Source organism: Mustela erminea, chromosome 4 (assembly GCF_009829155.1).
Source record: "Mustela erminea isolate mMusErm1 chromosome 4, mMusErm1.Pri, whole genome shotgun sequence".
In the NCBI taxonomy this organism is placed as follows: domain Eukaryota; kingdom Metazoa; phylum Chordata; class Mammalia; order Carnivora; family Mustelidae; genus Mustela; species Mustela erminea.
Window position 1 is genome coordinate 146,694,626 of NC_045617.1, and position 21,063 is coordinate 146,715,688.

Consider the following 21,063-nt stretch of genomic DNA (forward strand, 5'->3'; position numbering starts at 1 on the left):
CCAATGCCAGTGGCTGTGACTGAGCAAGGGGCATGGAAAAATCTAGGCCGACTCAGGATCACAGTGACGGACAGGGTAACGTGAAGGGGATTAGAAAGGAACGGGCAGTGTAGGAAGCAAACAGCATCTCGGACAAATCGCCATGGGGAGCACACTGTGACCCAAGCCCTCCTGAGCACCGCCCCCTACACATCCCAACCGCACCCTCAAACACACCCTTGAGGCACAAGCCGCCCCCCCAATCTGCACTGGACCTATCAGGACTGAGTCTCCAACAGCTCCTCCAGCCGGAGTCCCCATGCCACCACGTGTGCCCCCAGACTCCAAGGCTACAAAAACAGGTCTTGGAGATGGTGGGGTCACCCAGGACACGCTTCTGTCCCTAAGTCTCTGAGATAAACCATTTCTCTTCAAACTGGACCCACCAGTCTTTTCCTTTGGTGTTCGGACTCCCTGGGCTTTTGCACGCTGTTTTGCACAGACCTCCCTTCCACGGGACAGACCTCCATTCCGGAGGACAGGCAGGAACTGCCCGTATCCTGAATCGTCACTGCAAGCTGACAGAAGCGGTCGCTCCCGCGGACCCCTGTCTACACACATGGATTACCCCAGGGTTCTGGCTTGATGGAACCCTGAGCCAGCAACTCTATGAGGAAAATTAAGCAAATAAAGACAATGCAGGGTTTGGACAGTATTTTGTGTAACATGTGCCAGTGGGGTGCTTGCGGAAAACCAAGGTAGACATCTCGAGGACTGTCAATCCTTGCACGATGTGGGTTTGAACCGCACAGTTCTACCGATGGGCAGACTTTTTTCCCCATAAATACAGTACAGTGCTGTAACTGTATTTTCTCCTCCTTGTGATTTTAATACCAGTTTCCTTTCTCGGGCTTACTTGACTGTAGGAATACAGAATATAACACATATACAAAATACGTGTTCACTGACGATTCATGTTATTGGTAAGGTTTCCAGTCAACAGCAGGCTATTAGCTAAGTTCCACTCAGATTTTTGACTGTACAGTAGTAGGTGCCCCTCACTCGGCCCCCGCCTTGGTCAAGGGTCCACAGCAGGCAGATACGGCCCTTCATCTAAGACCAGCAGTTCAGCCTGCAAGCAAGTTCCAATGTCTCATCTAGAAGGAGGCTTTCAAGAATATGCCAAGGGCCTGTTAGTAAGGGCTTTGTAAGAATGAAAAATTAAAGCCTCCTAGTCACTTTAAGGAAAAACCCCAAATTTCGTTGTTTTGGGAGCAATGGCCTTCAGAGTAAATGATGATGTTAGCTGTCACTATTATGATTTTTAAGACAAGAAGTACATGGGAACTTCTGAGCCCAAACAAGAAAGGATATAAAAATAACATTGTAGGATTAAACCATCAAGGAAAAGCTCCCCCCTCACGGAAGAAACAAACCAATTACAGCAATTCTCCACCGTCCAATAAACAATTCCTGAGCAATCCTTCCCCGTCCCTGCTCATATTAAATGCAATTACTACTCTAATTTGAAAGATTAATTAACATTTAACTATTTTGGCTTCAAAATGCATTAGAGATTTGAATGCTGAAGTCAGTCCTGGCTTTGCCCCGCTCCCTCCTTGCCCAGAACTCCGTCTCTCGGATAAATATCACTTCCCCACCGCGGTGATCAGATTCAACCCCTCTTCCCCTTCTCAAAGCCTTTCACAGGGACTCTGCCCTGCCACCCCCGTGTCCAGCCGTGACTAGACACACTTCTGCATCTCCGACCCTATGTGAGTCTTCACGAGACGGAAATCAACGAGGCTGACCCAGAAACTAACTGGTGTGAGAGACAATGAGTGCGGGATGCCATATTTTTAGAGTTTTAAAAAAAAATTTTTTTTTATTAGAAAATATGACATCTGCCCAGCTGATCTTTTCCTTCTGGCTCCTCCCGACTCCTTCCTAAACCTGCCGACCCTTATCCACCCAACACTTCAGCTTTGGGACCCGGACTCCTGTGGCAACTGTGTCTGGGAGAGGAGGTTGGGGAGGGGCAAGCAGCAAGGCAGCTCCCTGGGGCAGTGTGAGTGAACCTTGGGGGCTCCCTGGCTCCCCACTGCCAAGCCCCCTGATTCCAAGTACTCCAGGTCCTCGTTTCTGGAGGAACATTTTGGAGATCAGTCCAAACTAACTCCTGGTTCCTTACACACGCGCTGCAATTAACCAACAGCCTCTTTGGACTGTTTTTGCCTCCGTTTTCAGGAATGCTCCACCGTTATTAAAACACTAAATAACCATAACCACGCTTCTAAGTTCGGACCTCAGGGTCAACCTGGGAATAAAGCCTGCAGAGAAATTCGATTGTTCTTCCAAACTAATTTCTAAAAATTAAACAGGAAACCAGCCTCACAAATGAAAGGCTGCCTCATCTCCATCTAGCTACCAGAGAAACTTTATTCCTTTGCGTCCTCCGTCCCAGGCTCGTTGAGAAAATGCAAATCCGTAAGGGGTGAGTCTGTCCATCTAAATGTTACTGAGCGCCAGACTAATTAGATCTGGAATTCTGTTTTCGTGAGCAACCCTCACCCAATCGAAAATGCAATAAATCTCACATGCTTAAGGCAGAAAGCGCCAGGAAAATTATGGAGACTGTCTGTCAGTGATGGCTTGTTTCTGTCCTGGGTGGCTACTCTTTGTCACACAGAGCAGTGACAGCCCACGGCACTCATCCGAGCACCAGACGGAACCAGTGAGAACTCTGGTCCCAGTGAGGGGTAACGCGTGGCATTCTTCTTTTAATGAAAGAACAGCCATGGCCCCCTTGAGCCCTAACGCGTCCCTGGGCTAGGGTGTGACGTGGAGACCTTCCAACTGGATCTTCCTGGTAGCTGTGCAGTGAGAGGGGAAGACTCATTCACATTCAGACTGTACCGTGTGCACCTCCTACTAAAAACAACTTCAGGATTCTGAACGATCATTTCTCTCACACCCCTCATTAAGTACAGTTTGAATCCATTTTGTTGCTGTTATTTTTCAGTGTTCAATGACTGTGCATAATCCGCCTGTCTCTGTTTTCCATCTGAGATGTCGACACGCTGACCCTCCTCCAGGGCTGCGCACACAGGTTAACGGCGCTGGGGAGGCTGCAAGGTAGGGAGGACATCGGTGACAGGCGTAGGGCTCAGCACCTTCTGTCTGGCCTCAGCTTCCTAGAGAACAGACACAGCGTCTCTCCCACACATCTGGGCTCTACATAACGACAACGTCTGATGAAGGCCACCGCGATTGTGGGAAAAACTCTTGGCTCACAGGCCAGGACGCCTTGGCTATTAACCGTCATGGATTACACGACTTCTGGCATGCAGCAGACTGTGGGATACTGGGTCTTCCTATCAGTCTTCAGATCTATAGAATAGAAATTAGAAGTTCCATCTATGAACAACACCTAACCCCATGGTGTTTGCACCCTAAGATGAGCAAGGTAGTTAGAGGTGTGAGGGCTACACAGATGCTTTTTCATGCCTACTTCTCCTCGCCCTCCTTCTGAACTTGCTCTAAGAGTCGGGGCTGCCCCTTCTCTTCAAGGTCTACAGGTGCCCCCGGGGCTGCTTCTTCTGCACCTGACTTTGATGCTCACCTATCAGCTGATGGCCTCGGCAGCTACCTCTGCAAGACAATCTTCCCATTTCCGTCTGGTCCGTGTACACCTACACCCAGTGCCGGACAGGTCCCTCTATCTCCACGTGCACAGCCTTCCCCTCCTCCCTGGTGCTCCCCCAAGAGTTACGGACACAGCCATCTACCCAGGCCCCTTGCGTGCCTCCTACTCTGGCACGCCCTCCCACGTGACCTCAGCTCACAACCATTCTGTCTCCTACGTATTTCTCAAACATCCTCTCTCCCCTATCCGCCGTCAAAGATCACCAAGTCCGACACCTCTCCTGTCCCGGTTCGCAGCAGACCACCCTGGGGAAGTCCTCCCCTCGCCCTGCCCCCATCCTCTCGGCCCAGCCCGGAACTCTACTGCACTTCAAGCTCCTGCCTTTGCCTGAGGCCTTCCTCCGGCCACAGACGCTCATTCAGACTGAACGTGGACAGGCCAGAGCAGCAGGGAGAACCACCCTCAACCAGCGAAGGACAGGATGTGGCAGGCAGGTGTCTCGGTGTCTCACCCCTGCACCGGACAGTGTGGAGGTATGTCCCATATGCTCTCCCAGAAGATTCCAGCAGCAAGACGCTAGTTGTCTACAGAGGACCTGGGGCTCCTCTAGAGTACCCCACTCACAAGCTCCCCCCTCTTCTACGTCAGACCCGCCCATGCTTCTGGGGTCACCTCCCAAAGGAACTTCTTGCACTCAAGTCCTTCTCTGACATCCTCACCTATCGAGCGACGTTTTGGGGAAACCCACGCAGATAAGCAGGAGTGAGAATAGCATCAGATTTGTTAACAGCAGCAATGAAGGAATACATTCAGAACACTCAGTGACAAGTACTAACAACCAAGAATTCTAGGTCTGTCCGAACTAAAAATTAAACACGAGAGCACGGAGAAGACATTCTCAGACACAAAGAATGGGAAGCATCAGAGAGTAAGAAATACACTGTGGCCTTGTCTGGGGTTTCTGGCGCAGAGCTCCCAACGTGCTTGTAACCGCCTAATGTGAGCGATGTGAGTACCTTCAATATTTGGTCTTTTATCTGCAAATAGCTCCAGCTCCTGAAATAGTTCTGGAGCAGAGGTGAAACAGTGTCTTGCTATTTATAACAAGGTCTTTCAACCGCATCTGAGTTTAAGCGCATGAGGTGACTTCCAGTGAGCTCCTAAGGACGGGGGCTGGTTGCCAGGAGGACCAACCATGTGATTTGGAGGAAGCAAACTTCCGGTCCCATCCGCCACCCCACACCTCCAGGGGGGCTGAGGGGCTGGAATGGAGGTCATCACTCACGGCCATGATCTAATCAAGCATGCCTACCTCCTGAAACTTCTATTTACAAACCCCTACATGGAGGGGTCTGGAGAGCTCCCAGATTGGCTGAGGCACAGAGATACAAGAAAGGCCCAGAAGCCCCACGTCCCCTCCGTTACTACTTATGCCCGCACGTCTCTCCCATCTGGCTGCTCCTGAGTTTTATTCCCCCCATAAACCAGGGAGCTGGTAAGTCAGCTATCTTCCTGAGTTCTGTGGGCTGCGCTAGCAAACTGTCAGATCCATGGAGGGGTCCTGGGAACCCCCAATTAACAGCTGGCCAGTCAGACGTACTTGAAACAATCTGAACTCCTGGTTGGCATGGGACTTCCTCACTCTGACCCAGGACCCCATCTCCAAGAGGGCACCACACCTCCTCTCCCGCTGCCATGAACTCTCCTGAAGGCCCCTCGTAGCCAGTAAGGGAATGAACACGGTGAGGCAGGTGCCAACCTACAGTGGCCTTGCCACCCGCCAGAATTCTCGGATCTGTCGGAAACCAAGAGCCTTCAAAAGCATGCTGTCGATACTCTTTGGCCATCGCTAATAAACGTGGTATTGGTCTTTCTGCACACACACAGACCGTTGTGAACTCACACCAGCACACTGCTCATCTGTGGGACAGCGGACGACACTCCTGGGCTCTACAGCCCGGATGCAAGGTTCCATAGGCCCCAGACAGCATCCCACAAGAGACCAGAACAGCGGGTCCCAGCCTTGGCGGCCAGCAGCTCGTTGGGTCAAATGCAAACTTCCTAACCCTGCAGCACTGGGGTTCCTTTATGAGTAAGACAGGGCTGGTACTAACAGTAATGCCGCCTGAGTCCTAGGGCTGCTCAGAGGACTAACGAGACCGTAAACCCACGGTGCTCAGTCCGTTGGGAGCTGCTTCCGTGAGCTGCGGCTCCGATCAGAAGCCCACGGAGAGGTGTGTCTCGCTGGACCTTCATCAGCAATCCCACATGCCTTGCAGCCCCTCAAGGAAGGGGTGCCGTGTGGCTCCACAGCCCAGTGCCCCTCACGCTGGGCTCCGCACGACCGTCCTCCTGACAACACACTTCCACCATGGGGACCCAGAGTCCCAAGAAGCAAGGGACATTGGCACCAGAAGGGCTCCGCAGACCCTGCAGCAAAGACAGTGGCTTCGCTCTGCATAACCCAGCACTTCCCGGGCTTGCACTGGAGCTTGGCGCTCTTACTGCGAGAAAACCCTATTCAGAGCACGCAAACTGGTCCTCCACGGAACCCACTCTAGGAAGCCACTATAGTTCTCTGGCTGGGAACTCTACCTTGGGGGTCGCCCGGGGGGCTCTGGGTGAGGCTGAGGGGTCCTGGGGCAGTGCAGAGTGCTGGCAGCCTCTCCAAGGTCATAGGAGCTGTCCTCAAAGACCTGGGCAGTAGTCGCCTGTTTCTCACGGGGTAAAAAACCCTTTGTGTTGGCACCCTTCCCAGTAAGCACCATGAAGCCCGGGAGACAGCCGGCTCCCATCAGTCCAGAGGTGACAGATGTGTGCTTTGAACTTGGGCAGGGGCAGAAGGGACCTGTCAGCTCTGCAACCCGTGAAACACGCTTTTCAGTATGGATGAAATTTTCTTTTGTTTTTGTTTGTTTGTTTGTTTGTTTTTTAATTTCTTTTTTTTTTAAGATTTTACTTATTTATTTGACAGAAAAAGAGAGAGAGCATGAGCAGGAGGGAGGGGGAGGGGGTGAGGGAGCGGAAGAAGCAGGCTTCCTGCTGAGCAGAGAGCCCAACATGGGACTTGATCCTGAAACCTTGGGATCATGACCTGAGCCGAAGGTGCCCCACGTCCAGGTGCCCCCCGGACGGCATTTTCAAGGGAATGCTACATTGCCTGACTTCAGAGAGACAATTTGGTATTATCATCCAGGAGTATAAAATAATAAGTGGACAGCTTTAAACCTACAAAGCTCAAAGGTACTTTGCAGATATTTTCTCACTATTTTTACACCCCCATGGCGGCGACATGCTACGTGGTGATCTGCAACACTGGTTATATCTTATTTTGAAAACAACGAGGGTTCCTGAGAAGAATAAAAATAGCATTCGTACCTAAAGCAGACCCCGGTGTACAGAGGCAACCCCGTGTATCGTATGAGTGGGGAAAGCTCCCGGCCCTGTCTGTAGCACCACGCAGTATTAAGACTAAGCAGGTGCAAGCAGAAATGCTATTTGCCCCACAGAAAAGAGGGATACAGAGGTGGATCAGCAAGAAGGAAAAACGTGCCAGCGCCGACACATAAACACACTTCAGCATCTGCGAGTGGCAAATGGAGTTTGGTCATCGGAAAGGAGACGGGAATTGCTTCTACCTTACTGAGGATGGTATCTTGGTCAAGGTTTAATGCTGGTCCCCAGGAGAAACCAGGCTAGTGCTGAGCAGTTAGCACAAACAAGAGGGAACGGACGCGTCCTGCAGATACAAAGCGCAGTACCAGGAAGCACTCAGTCCCTGTTTAGTGAAGACAGGACCGTGGTATTCTCCGAAAGGGGGCAGGGCTCCTAAGTCCATCAGGAGCAGCCAGATGGGAGAGATGCACGGGGCAAGAGGAGGGGACGTGGGGCTTCTGGGCCTTTCTTGTATCTCTGTGCCTCAGACAGTCTGGGAGCTGTCCAGACCCCTCCGTGTCGGGTTTTGTAAATAGAGGCTTCAGGAGGTAGGCATGCTTGATTAGATCATGGCCGTGAGTGATGACCTCCATTCCAGCCCCTCAGCCCCCCGGAGGTGTGGGGGTGGGCGATAGGACAGGAAGTTTGCTGCCCCAGAATCACATGGTCCTCCTGGCAACCAGCCCCCGTCCTTAGGAGCTCACTGGAAGTCAGCTCATGCACTTAAAATTAAACTCAGATGCAATTGAAAGACTTTGTTATAAATAGCAAGACACTGTCTCACCTCTGCTCCAGAACTATTTCAGGAGCTGGAGCTATTTGCAGATAAAAGACCAAATATTGAACGTACTCACATCGCTCACATTAGGCAATTACAAGCATGTTGGGAGCTCTGCGCCAGAAACCCCAGAAACGGCCACAGTGTATTTCTTACTCTATGATGTAGAATGCCTGTTCTACACATTTCTATCGCTCTTGGACTTGTAGTAAAACATGACCCACATCCCACAGTCCACACTGCCTCTGAGATAAGTCACTGTAGACGAAGGAACGAAACACCCATGTGTCTCTGCCCAAAGGTGAGCGGGAGGCAGCAGACACCCACAAATCCGAAATCTAACAGCCGCGCCTTCCAATCAATGCCCTGCTTTGGGAACGCATCCTGGCACCTTCTTAGAGACTTTCTTCCCGTCCCTGACCCCCCTCCGAGGGTGAGGCTTGGGGGCGCACATGTGGACTCCTGCCTCCTGTTCTATTCTTGGAGCCTCCTGTGCCTGAGCTGGTTCTTCTGCTGAACCCAAGCAACTTGAGTTTCTGTGCCCCGTGATCGGACTGTGGGGACACACGGCAGCAATGCCAGAATATTCAGGCTTCCCCTCCCTGCAATGCACCTGCCCCATCAGTCATCAGGAATCTGAACATGGTGAGTTCCTTAGGAACCATCACAGAACGATGCTGAGAATAAGCCAAGAATGGAGTCAAGTGAGATACTAGTGTGGGTGTGTGGGTGTGTGGGTGTGTGTGTGTGTGCGCACGCACATGCTCCCATCCACAGAGTCAAACAAACTTTGAAAAAAACAAAGTTTTTTTTTTTTGCTTACATTTTAAGTTTTCTTGTTTTTGCTTACATTTTAAAATTCTGCTTTAAAAAGAAAAGCGTTTATAATGATCCATGATCAATGATCCATGATCAGTACCACATAAGCCGCAGCGGACATACCCGCCCGCAGAAAGCAGCCTTTCCTATCTTTCCAAGGCGCCCTAAATCCACTGTATTTCCTGTGTTCCAAAGGGTTTAAAGACGCTAATTTTTTTTCACGTGGAAGACAGTTTAAATATCAATGAATGCAATCAATCCCAAAATACAATTTCAAGACAATCATCATAACTACTTTGCTCACTGGTGGAAAGGGTATCTCAAGGCATTACGAATCAAGTGGAAAGTGTACAGAAAACAGGCTGGCCAGTTAAGCCGGTATTTAAATGCAGCACTAAAAATGCATTTCACACCCAACTTCATCCATCACCAAGCAATCTTACTTTGCATCTTGGCTACCAAAAGAAAATGGAATTTGTTTCCCTGAAGAAATATGTCACAGCTCTGCCTGAATTATTAAGCTTTACTATTACGGAAAGAAACAGAGTAGGAAGGGAGGAAAAAAAAAAAAGAAAGAAAAGCAAAAGAAAGAAATAAAATTAGAGCCAGGTTGCCCTCTACAGACAGACATTAGCACTGTTCATTCATTCAGCACTAGACACCCAAATATGAGTACACAGCAACATTAAATAAGGACAACTAGTATGACTAAGCCCTCATGATAATAAAAATCAAGACAGCCTAAAAGAGTCTCTTCTCATTAACATGAGAACAGTATATAGGTAACAAACACTGGGCCAAAAATTTGCACAATTTAACATATGCTATGAGATGATCTGGATATTCATTCTAACTCTAAAATTTAACACTTTCAAAGAAAATTAAATCAACCACTTAATTCCAAATGTAAAATATGGGCAAGCAGAAAAAACTGTTTCATCTCTGACATCAAATTCTTGCATTGTTTATTGGATTATTTGTATATATTGCAAAACGATCACCACAGTTAGTCTAGTTAACATCTGTTACCATAAGGAATCTTCACACGTACTCTGTTAGCAAATTTCAAATACACAATATGGAACTAAATTCTTGAATTTTTTTGCTCCTTATCTTGACTCACCACACACCTTCTCTTTCATTTTGCTTACAGTCTCATTGCTTTTACTTTTCTAGACATCAAGAGCCCTCCTGAGAGAGGACTAGCCAAAAGCACACACTTAGATCTAATGACTAGAATAAAGGACATTAAAGTAAAAAACAATTGCAAGAAAAAAAATTGCAAGGATAAATGAATAGGAAGCTGAATTAAGGAGTGCAAAGAAGAGGGCTCTGACTCTATAACCTGGGAAATTCCTATAGACAAAGACATCTGAATGGAGATCTTGTAGGGGGAAAGAGCTCAGTTGGACTTAAGCTAATATCCTTAAATTTGTCAAGTGACAATTTAGTCTACCAAACTGTACAAAATCTTTTTTTTTCATTTTCCCTGGGGGGAAAAATGTTTTTGGAAGCCAAGATTCTTTTTCCAAGTTATATGTTATTTCTATCAAGAGGAAAAGATACAAAATGCTTCCTCTCAACTCTTACATACATTTCTGGATCATGTAAGTTTCTTACTGGGTTGGGGGGGGAATCCACTCCCTCAAACTGCCACTTGAAAGACACTAACAGGGGATGCCTGGGTGGCTCAGTCAGCTACGCATCTGCCTGGGGCTCGGGTCATGATCTCAGGGTCCCAGGATCAGGTCTCACATTGGGCTCGCTGCTCAGTGGGGAGCATGCTTCTCCCTCTCCCTCTGCCCCTCACCCCCACTTGTGCACATGCTCTCTCTCTCTCTCTCTGTCTGACAAATAAATCTTAAAAAAAAAAAAAAAAGACGCTAAAGAGGTCCAGCAGTTAGAAGCCTACATTCTGCTCATCCCAAAAAGACACTGAAAAACAGACACTTAAAATAGGCGATTATCTAACACAACTGCCAGGCTCTCCACAGACAAGGGAAGAACAGTGATGGCCTCCACCTTTTCTGAGCACTTTAATAACATGTTTCTTGTTATTTCCACCCCACGGGTACCATTGTTGAAAAGTAAGAATATCTACGAAAGCAAAAATACTGATCACTTGACTTTTCAGTAAAGGTTCCTCTCCAGTGCGAGAGGAAACTGCGGACGTAACCTCATTTGGCATAATTTCTGCAAATGAGAATGGAAAAGGTCCCCTTTCTTCTGAGAAGCAACTACTGAAACTCAAGACTTTAAAATATACATATCAGAAGGAGGAATGGGGATTTTTCACAGGCTGAGATGAGCCTCACAGAAAATAACTCACATTTTACAAGAGTCTTTAAAGAAAAATGTTTGTGAAAAGTTTCAAACTCTTACAGAGGCCTATTTCGTGCCTCCAAACATTCATTTCCTGATATTTATTAAGGGTCTCGTATTTATCAGACTTGTGCCAGTGCGAATAAAAATACAACAGCTAGTAAGACCCAACCCAGAGCCATGGGGGCATCACAACCTGGTACATGGATTAAAATAAAGCCTCTGTGGGTTTCAATCCTCAAGGTATGGCCTATGCCTCGAGGCGAGCTTTGTTCCCTTGGCACCTGCCATAAAATATGCCTTCAATAAACATTCGTTGCCCACAGTTGACCCTGGCCTCCCCTGTTTCATAGTCATCTGCGAGGGATTAGATGACCTAACGATAAGCAAACTTACAAGCTAAATCTCAGTATGAACCCACGTTTTGCAGAGAACTGATGGGCCCCCCAAAAGCGGCCTGCCCGAGGTCCGTCGCAGAGCTGTACCAGGACCCTGTCTTCCGGCCGGTCCCCCTCCCTGGAACCATGTGAAGCCCCTGCATTCCACCTCCTCTTTGTAACTGGTTCATCACACAGGCTGTTCCTCTCGGTCTCGTGCAGCTTTCCCACGACCCCTGTCACCTGCCACATCCTCTGAACTCCCACAAGTTCAGGTGTCCCCTTCACGGGGAGGCCCACGGTATCGGTCCTTCTAACGGGACTCTTCACATCAACTTCACAAGAAACTGAAGCTCCCAGTGGAAGACAGTGAGCTGGCCATGAATCCGAAACGACAGGCCACCCATCCACCTCCCTCTGCCCAGCATGTCCCCCGACAGATGTATGAGGGGATCCCGGGGCGAAGGAGAATCCGTCCCTCCGTGGGGCTGTGGCCCAGCCAGCCCCCCACCCCTCCACCCCTGCAAGCTCGCTGCACAGACACCACACGTGGAATGAAACCAGAAACAGCCAGTCTTCCCAAAAGTTCCCATGAGAGTCTTCCCACGCAAGTTCACAATTCTGACCGCACAAATCTCGTACTGATGAAAACGTTTAAAAACTTATTTTACAGCCTCTCTTACCTGGACAGAACTAATGTGGGGACACGTTATCATCCTCCTGGTAAAGTTTACTGGATGTGTTGTATTTTCTTGGGTATCGGTAAAATTAGGAAAATATCTTTTTTGGAGAAAGGGATATGCGACTGAAAGTGACCTGTGATCGATGTGGACACGGGTTGTAGATACACAAGTAGGAGAGACCAATGTCAACAGCAGTTAGTAAACACGTTGATCAAGCTCTTTCAGTAGAAGAAAAGGCTAACAAGATTTACCTTTTTTATAGGAGACCAGCACAAGAACTTATTTTACCTCAAAACACGTGTTCTTGTACACAAGCTCTAATTATAAACAGAAATTTTGCGGGAAAAACAGAAGAATCTTTCCTACTCAGAGTCTCCTTTGAAAACGCTCCTTAAGGACAAGAAGGAGTATCTTCTGTGGGTCCAGAGAAACAAACAGATCTATTTAAGAATTAAAATCGTATCACAGCCTTAAGATGATAATCCATAAAAATATAATAGTAGCGAGGACAAACTTACCACCGTTTGGACTTATTTGTGGTGACTTCTTTAACTTGACATTCTGTTTCCCTTTCTTGGGTTTTTCCAAATTCACCTCCTCTTTTTTGCCTTTCCTCTTTGGGGGCTGAGGGGACGTGTGGTCGCTGGATCCAACCGTTGACTTGGATTGACGATCATTTCCCTGAGTGGCAGAAGACCAGACACTCAACCATGGGCTAATGAAATCCCAAAGTGACTCCTAGTCGACGTAAATCATTAACTGGTGGTCAGTGGGGCGGACGTGGGAGATGGATGTGTTCTGCGGATTCCCCAATCTCTGTTTTAATATGTACATTAACTTTTCCTGGGGCCAGGAGAAGGGCCTAGCTGAGGCATGAGAATAAAAATAGCTAAAAAGTACTGAGTACTTAACCAACACCAGACATTCTATAAAATCATTTCAATCCTCACAACCATAAGACAGGCACTTCGCCCACTATGGAGAGGAAGAAATGAGGCTTAGAGGTGGGGTCTTGCCCAAGGCCACGGGGCCAGCAAGGCCACTGCCTTAACCATGCTCTCCCTCCTGTGACTTCCAGAAAAATCTACTGGATGAGGAAGGGTGATGACAGCCCTCAGCTGGAAACTTAATCTAGACACACTTTCTTAACTAGTGGCTGCTGTGAATATGCAGCTGTCATCCTACAAGGAGACACACGCTGCCCTTGCAGACGTCTGCAAACGCGGACTCTTCGGTTGCTGATTCCAACCTCCCTGTGAATCACAAATCCGGAGCCACACGGACTTGATAGCTCAAGACCATGCTCCCGCAAGGCGACCACCCATGGGCATATGTTCAGTGGTTGCCTGTGGCTTCCACGTGCCTCTGGAAATGAAGACCTTGCCTCTACAAAGGAGGCTCTTCAGCACGATGATGATGAGGTTGAGTTTCCCCAGCCCAGCGACAGTTCCCGGGGCGAGGTGGGGGGTTGGTACGTAACAACCATGAGAGCAGTGGCCACTGTGAACACCCAAAGAACAGGTGCGCTCAGACTCTGTCCCAGCTTCGCCATTGCTACAGCAAGAGCCTCCCTCCCAACCGGACAACCTGGTCCTCGGACGCTCAGATGCTAAGCCCACCTGAGTGTCTCACGTGTATCAGGTGTGAGACTGCAGGACATAGAAAGAAGGCAAGTTTTAGAGACCAAAATTCATGGCTCAGAGCCAGTCCACTGCCACTAACCACCTATGGGACCTCCGACTAACTAAATCCTGCCTCCTTTAACCACTTCCTTCCCAGCTGAGTGGGCTAACAAACCCGCCTTTAGGTCTCTCATGAGGAAGAAATGGTAACATTTATAAAACAACCAGTCAGCGCCTGTGAGACAGTGTAGGCTCCAAGAGCAGCAGAGTGCTTGCTCCAAGAGAAGAGTGAATATCTCTTTCCTTAAAAATCATAGGCAGCTCACACCATATTGGGTGAGATCTTTATGCAACATCTGTACTGGGCTAGGATCTGAAAATAAGTGTAGTAATATCAAATAAACAAATCTGCCTAGAAACCTATTATAACTGCTCATTTTAAACATTTATATATTCAGTCATCCAGAAGCATTTAAATGGTTTTAGCCATTACCCAATTAAGAATAGAAAAATTCACAGCCTTACAAATGAAGTTATTTATGCTATTTTGTCGGAGCCTACAAGAAAATGAATTATGCATAGATTTATTAACAGTATGAAAACTTGTCCAAATCTATAACATTCCTTTGCATAATTTAATTTCCCATTCCAACTGCAATTTAAACATACGCTTCCATTTAATTATTGCATTAACTGCAACCAGAGTCGTCACTTATTTTCTTTTCTTTCTCTCAAGGTCATGGACTGCCTGGCAGAAGAAACAGATCCCGTGACTCTAGTGGGGCGTCCACACCCGTCCTCCAGGTCTCCTGTCCGGGTCTCTTTCCCATCATGTCTATTTGTCCCACAATTCTGAAACTTTGGAAGCCTTGACCGAGCACAGCCCCCCTTCCAGCAGGCCTACCAGAAGGTTCAGAGATGCTGTGGAACTTTCAAGAACTAAAATGGAGCTCAGTGAGGGAGAGCCTCTGGTTCTGGGCAGAATGGTCCTACACGGCTCTCTGGGAAAAGGCGTTTTCCCAAACCATGTATGACAAGGACAGAGCGGAATTGTGCCCGGGATTCACACAGCCTGAAAAGTCAGCTCTCTCACGGACTACGCAGGAAGTGCTGATCTGCTCCGTTTCTGATAAGGACACTCAAAAGGGCTTATTCTGGAGCATTGAGAAAGCCGGGTGGATGCCAGTAACGCTACAGGCTTTGGTAACAGACCCTCATGCACGGGGTTACTGAATCATGACTGATCGCAGGGTGCTCTGTGAGGCCAGCATTAAGCTAAAAGAAGGGGAGGAATTTGTTTTGTAACTAGAAGATTGGAAACAATTTAAATGCCTGTGCTTTTTAACAAAGACAAAAATGTTGATTCATCGGGATGCCTGGGTGGCTCAGTGAGTTAAGCCTCTGCCTTCGGCTCAGGTCATGATCTCAGGGTCCTGGGATCGAGTCCTGCATTGGGCTCTCTGCTCAGCAGGGAGCCTGCTTCCTTTCCTCTCTCTCTGCCTGCCTCTCTGCCTACTTGTGATCTCTGTCTGTCAAATAAATAAATAAATAAAATCTTAAAAAAAAAAAGTTGATTCATCTAAAGCGTCAATAATATGAAATAAATATGTAATAATGATACAAAAAGATACAAGTTATATAAGTTATAGTCATATTTATTTACATAGTCAGTTACATTATATATATATTCATATATATTCACGTAGTTAATTATATAAATTATAGCTGGTATACAAATAAATTGTGGAGGGTAGGGGGACAAAGGAATGGAGAGGGGGGTTTTCCTTCCTTTTTTGAGACTTCCACATGGGACTTATAACCTGGATACATAAATGGAGAATTGTGGCTACTTTGGGGTATAGGAAATAAAGGAGTTTTGCCTTTCTCAAACAGCTTTGCAGGGTGATAAAACAGTATTAACGAGTACTTCTCACGTGCTAAATACCATTTAACACAAATACGGTATTACTGTCACCATGTTACAGGTACAGGGGACTCACTTTCTCAAGGTTACGCAGGTCTGGTTTTCCTATGACACAAAAGCTTCCTGATGCCAAGACACTGCAAATACTCACTACATGGCGTGATTCCCTGAGAAGGCCACCGGGAGGTGACAAACCGTGGCTTTACGCCAAAGCAGAGTCGATCAAGAAACAGCCTGATTGTGTGGCGTGTCCTGGGAGAAAACCAAACCCAGTACGGGACCTGGACCACTGCCCTGCTTCCCGCCCCACACGCAGCAGTGCATGGGGCGGCACTAGCAATCCTCTGCTCAAATCAACAAAAAAAACTGAAAGGACCCCTTCGACCCCTCTTACTTTATTAAAACTGGTTGTTTTTTTTTTTTTTTTTAAGAGCTCCATAGGCTCTTTCCAACATGAACCTGTCAACTCAGGTGTCTTTCATGACCACAGGAAAGACATTCAGCCCCATGGACACGTGCCAAAGGCCCAGAGGCCGGAAAGCATCAAGTTTAAGAGGACGTTGTGAGGGTTTTGCCTCACAGAGGAGCCCCCGCCTCGGAGATGCACCCAGAAGGGAGACTCCTGACCAGGAACGTGGCCCCAAACTCAGGCTGGCATTTCTCTCCCTAACGTCTCTGGTGACGGCTCGAGCGCAAAAAGCCTTTTTATCTACACTGGACTCAGTTTCCCAAAAGGCAAAATGGAACTTCGGGAGCATCTGGAATTTATCTTGCTTTACAGTGACTCTGTGCTATGTGGAGAGTTGTTTGTTTGTTTTTACCAGAACTTCAGCGATGACAATATTCGAGTCTGTCAACTACAGATCGCCAAGATTCAACGGCCACATGGTAAGAAGAGCCAGTAACTCGGGCTTGACTTCCAACGGTCCCTGAGTTTACACATCTTCCACGAGGGGGCGCCCTGATCCCGCACCGTGTGCCTGGGCAGCCTCCCGATGTCGGGGGTGGTTTTCACACTGCGTAGACTTTAACACGATCCACTTCCACCCTCCTTTTGTTTTCAAGGCCAGAACTCCAAGCTAAAATTACCCTCCGTTTGCTCCTGTCTGTGATTCCCCCAGCACGAGGAGTCTGGGTAGGGAACGGCTTTCTGGGGCCATCCTGCTCTGCACGCAGCCGTTCCTGGGCTGCTCTGCCAGGGTCTGCCTGAGCCCGGGAAGCCCCCTCACCACCCACACTCCCTACCACGGGGTGGGTGCTGCTGGCCCACCGGCAAGGGCCCCCTGCATGCACTCTGGTAGCCTTCCCTTCTGTCCCCACTAAGCTCTCTCAGGCTCCCACCCCCTCTCCCCTTCCTTAGGCAACACAGCAATTCCTAGAAAGCTTTGCCAGAAACGAATTCCTAAAAATCCAGTTCTGCATCTCCCCTGACTTGAATCAGCATTTCAGGGCTGCCTTTCCTGCTGACTCGGGGGTGGCCCCCACCGTCCCGAGTAAGGTCTCCCCCGGCCTCTTCATGCACACCCCCACTCCGTGCCAAGCAGAGAACGATCCTAAAAACATGTATGTTCTCCAGGGACCCAATTAATTAAAGGACAGGAGTAAAATAATCCTTCTGTTAAAAAAAAAAAAAAAAAAGACTATGACTTTGGAATTGCCCAGGGCGATGGTCCCTCCGTGGGGCTCACCGTTCGGCTTTCTCCTGCGCGACACGCCAGGTTCATGAGGGCCTGCGTGTGCCAGGCGCATCTGCCCCTCTGCTCGGATACAGCCTCCTGGAAGCGGCCTGCCCCAGCACCCAAACGACACCGCCCTCCTACTGCCTCTTCCCACACCCAGATGTGTTCGGGCTCATCCCCGATCAATACCAAGCGTACTGCATGCTTGTCTTTCTCCTGCTCTAGAAGGTCTGATCCATCCCCTTACTGTTTTCTCTGCATTCACGACCTCCCTCCCCCACAAGCACTCCAAAGTGCCCAGGACGTAACATGTGCTCAGCAAATGCCTGCTGGGTGAATGCGCCCGTCAGAGACCACGGTGACAAGATCCTCTAGGATGAACTGTCACAGATGTCCATCTCGCCTGTTACCCCGTCCGGGACACCTGCGTCCCAGGCCTGGGTCCAGCCGCCTCCCCAACCCCCCTTCCTGCTTCGGTTCTCCCCAGACCCCCTCCCTGCAGACACCTCAGCCGGAGTGAGCCTCAGACGTGTACGCCCAACAACATCCTCCTCTTCTTCTCTCCTAACCCTCAGACGGTGTCCCATCGAGGAATAAAATCCAAACTCCTAGCTCGGAGTCCACAGACCCGGCCCGACGCGCCTCTCCCATCTCAGACCACTTGGTCTTCTTCTTCCCTCCTCCCCTGCCAAGAAGCCACCAAGGGCCTTTGTGACCATTGTCACCACCACAGAGGCTCTTTCTGGTCCTGCCCCACCTTACAGGACCGGCTCCTTTACATCATTAAGGTATCAGAGAATTTTCTACCAATTTGGGCCTTGCTTCATTTTCCCCCTAGTGCTCAGCACCAGGTGAAATGATGTGTCCCTTTGCTTAGAGGTGGAGAGTGTCTATGGCCATCCCTGCTCCACCACAACCCACCCCACTAGCGCTAAAAGGAAGGTTCCGTGAGGTCTGCAACTTGATCTGTTTGCCACTGCGAGCCAGTCCTTTAAAGTGGCTCCAATTTAAATTAAAAAAAAAAAAAAATTTAAATTAAAAAAAAATTTTTTTTTAAAGATTTTATTTATTTATTTGGCAGACAGATCACAAGCAGGCAGAGAGGCAGGCAGAGAGAGAGAGAGAGAGGAGGAAGCAGGCTCCCTGCCGAGCAGAGAGCCTGATGCGGGACTCGATCCCAGACTCCTGGGATCATGACCTGAGCCGAAGGCAGTGGCTTTAACCCACTGAGCCACCCAGGCGCCCCCAAATTAAAAATTTTTAAATTTTAAAAATTTAAAGAATTTTTTAAAAAACAAAATAAAAAATAATAAAAATTTAAAAATAAAGTGGCTCCGAGCACCCTAGTAATTGCTCAGAAGTATGTGTCCGATGGCCATCTGAACAAGCAGACGGACAGACGGATGAAAAGACAGAACACTCTTGCAGTGCGTGGGAAGAGGCAAACCCTACTGGTATTGTATTTACGTCAGAGCGTGGAAATATAATTTGAGTCTTTGCTTTCTATGAGGACACATGTCATGTGGCTGAGCCTTTCCTCCAAGGTCGTTTCCCCAGAGCAGGCCTGTCCCGACCGACCTACCTAAATAGGTCCTCCTTTCATTGGCTCCTACTGCTCTGCACTTTTCTTTCAATCCTACCGTACCTTGTAATTATATACCGACTTCTGGAATTGTTAGTTGAACCTTGTTCTCCCCCAAGTGTAGCTTGCGCTCAGAGCGCCCTGTCTTTTTCTGCTCATCTCCATCTCCCGGGGGCTCTGTTCTGTGCCAGAGATGCAGGAAACTCCATTTACCCTTAAATGAAGCAGGATTCACGGCACAGATTCTAAGTAACTTCCAAACAAGCGAGAGAACAAGGAAACTACATGGACGTGCCTCTTGCCCATGAATTTTCAAGCAGGAAACACACTGCACATTTTTAATTAAAAAAAAAAAAAATCAGACATTCCAAACCTCAGAATAATAAGCACATAATTCCAAAGTCTGCTAACTGTGAATGCAAAGAGTTGAGTTATGGTCTCGGTTCTGACGCCAACTTTCTCAGCCGACCTTGGGTCAGTGATGAAGTCCCCGGGGTCTCTGTCTGACCACCACTCCTGAAGCGGCATTGAGGGGGTCGATAAGCCCACACACGCCCAGTAGACAAGAGGATTCTGCCCCAAAATCCTGAAGAAGAGCGAGAGGACAAAACTTCCAAACCCTACATTCACAGGTTCTGCTGAGCTTCGGTAGTGGCTAAAATCGATCTTTGAGCCACTGGAACATTCTCTCTCCTCCCTTCTCCTCTGCAGACCCATGCTGTCAGGCTGCCTTGGGGCTGGGTCCTCTGTGGCCCACGTGCGCCCTCTCCAGGCTCCCCCCGGAACAGCAGGAAGAGGGCTGCCACCCGCGGGGTGCCAGGAAGGAACAGCAGAGCCAGGTCTGTCCTCCAGCTATGACCACTACGCGGATGGACTTGCGATCGTCACCCCGGGTCCTCGTCAGGCCTCCGTCTCCACAGTTACAGCTGCACACTCCCAACTGGGTTTCGTGCTGACCCCCCCACACTCAGTATGTTTGAATTTGGGCAGGTCATCACTTCCCGCGACGGCCCTCTTTTTTTTTTTTTTTTTTTAAGATTTTTTTTTTTTATTTATTTATTGACAGAGAGAAATCACAAGTAGGCAGAGAGGCAGGCAGAGAGAGAGAGAGGGAAGCAGGCTCCCCGCTGAGCAGAGAGCCCGATGCGGGACTCGATCCCAGGACCCCGAGATCATGACCTGAGCCGAAGGCAGCGGCTTAACCCACTGAGCCACCCAGGCGCCCACCGCGACAGCCCTCTTCTTGGCCAGCCAGTGTCGCCCTATTTTCCAGGCGATCCAAGCTCGAGAACTCACAGCTATCTCTGGCTCCAAGTTTTCCTTAACCCCCCGTGTCCTGTCACCAAGAAAGTCCTCCGTCTCTTCAAGGGCAACAGGTGCCTCCTTGGCCTGGCTCTTTCCACCGGACGCCAAGGCTCCTGCTCGCAGTGGCCGCGTGACAGACATCTCTCATCCACAGCCTCTCACCATTTAAGCCCTTCTACACAAAAAAGATCCAACCCTCCTAGAATGGATTTGGGTTCACACTCTCACTTCGAGGAAGCCTTTGTGAGCTGCCCTCAACTCTGGGATAAGGACTAGACTCTTGGTTCTGACATTCAAGGCCATCTGAAATGGCCACCACCTGCCACTCCAGACATACCAGCCCCCACACACGCTCCTGAGCAGCTCCCTGTCCCCAGGGGTCATGGGCGTGAGCTCCCTCCAGGCGGGCCATCGGGACTCTGTGGGAGCCTTTGGAGGTGCTCCTTCTCCTGTCTGTGCAGAGGTCCCCTTCTTGTTTTTAAGTACAGATCACAGCCTGCGTAACTGCCTCTCGGAGAGCACACCTTGGCCCCTTTCTCACACCATCCTTTCCATCTGAAACCTCTTCCCCTCATCAGCCTTCACCTGTTGCAAACATCCCTCAAAGCCATGGCTCATGTTCGACTTCCTTCATGCACTTTGGCAAACACACGTTTCACTCCCTCTGCCTCACATTTACCCATATCACCGGATACTCACTGTTGAGACATTTTCAGGCTCTGTTCTCCACTTCAGCTAGATTGTACGGGTCCTGGGGGCAAAAGCTTGGTCACCAACTCTGAGAGCCTCAGCTCATGAATGGGTCATAAATATCTGTCACTTGTTATTCTGAGTTCAGCACTATTTCACACAAAATTTTTTTTCCAAAGAACTGTGCATGATATATAAAAAGTTTGGGGGGGGGGACTAAAT

At 48.8% G+C, this 21,063-nt stretch overlaps 1 protein-coding gene across 3 annotated transcripts in view; it reads right to left on the minus strand.

Moving 5' to 3' along the window:
- DCDC2 (doublecortin domain containing 2) overlaps positions 1 to 21,063 on the minus strand; it is a 133,204-nt gene that overhangs the window by 65,440 nt on the left and 46,701 nt on the right. For all 3 annotated transcript variants that reach the window (XM_032341229.1, XM_032341228.1, XM_032341230.1), the window contains one exon: positions 12,558 to 12,720. In XM_032341229.1, coding sequence (XP_032197120.1) covers positions 12,558 to 12,720 — 163 coding nt within the window. The remainder of the gene's footprint in view (positions 1 to 12,557; positions 12,721 to 21,063) is intronic.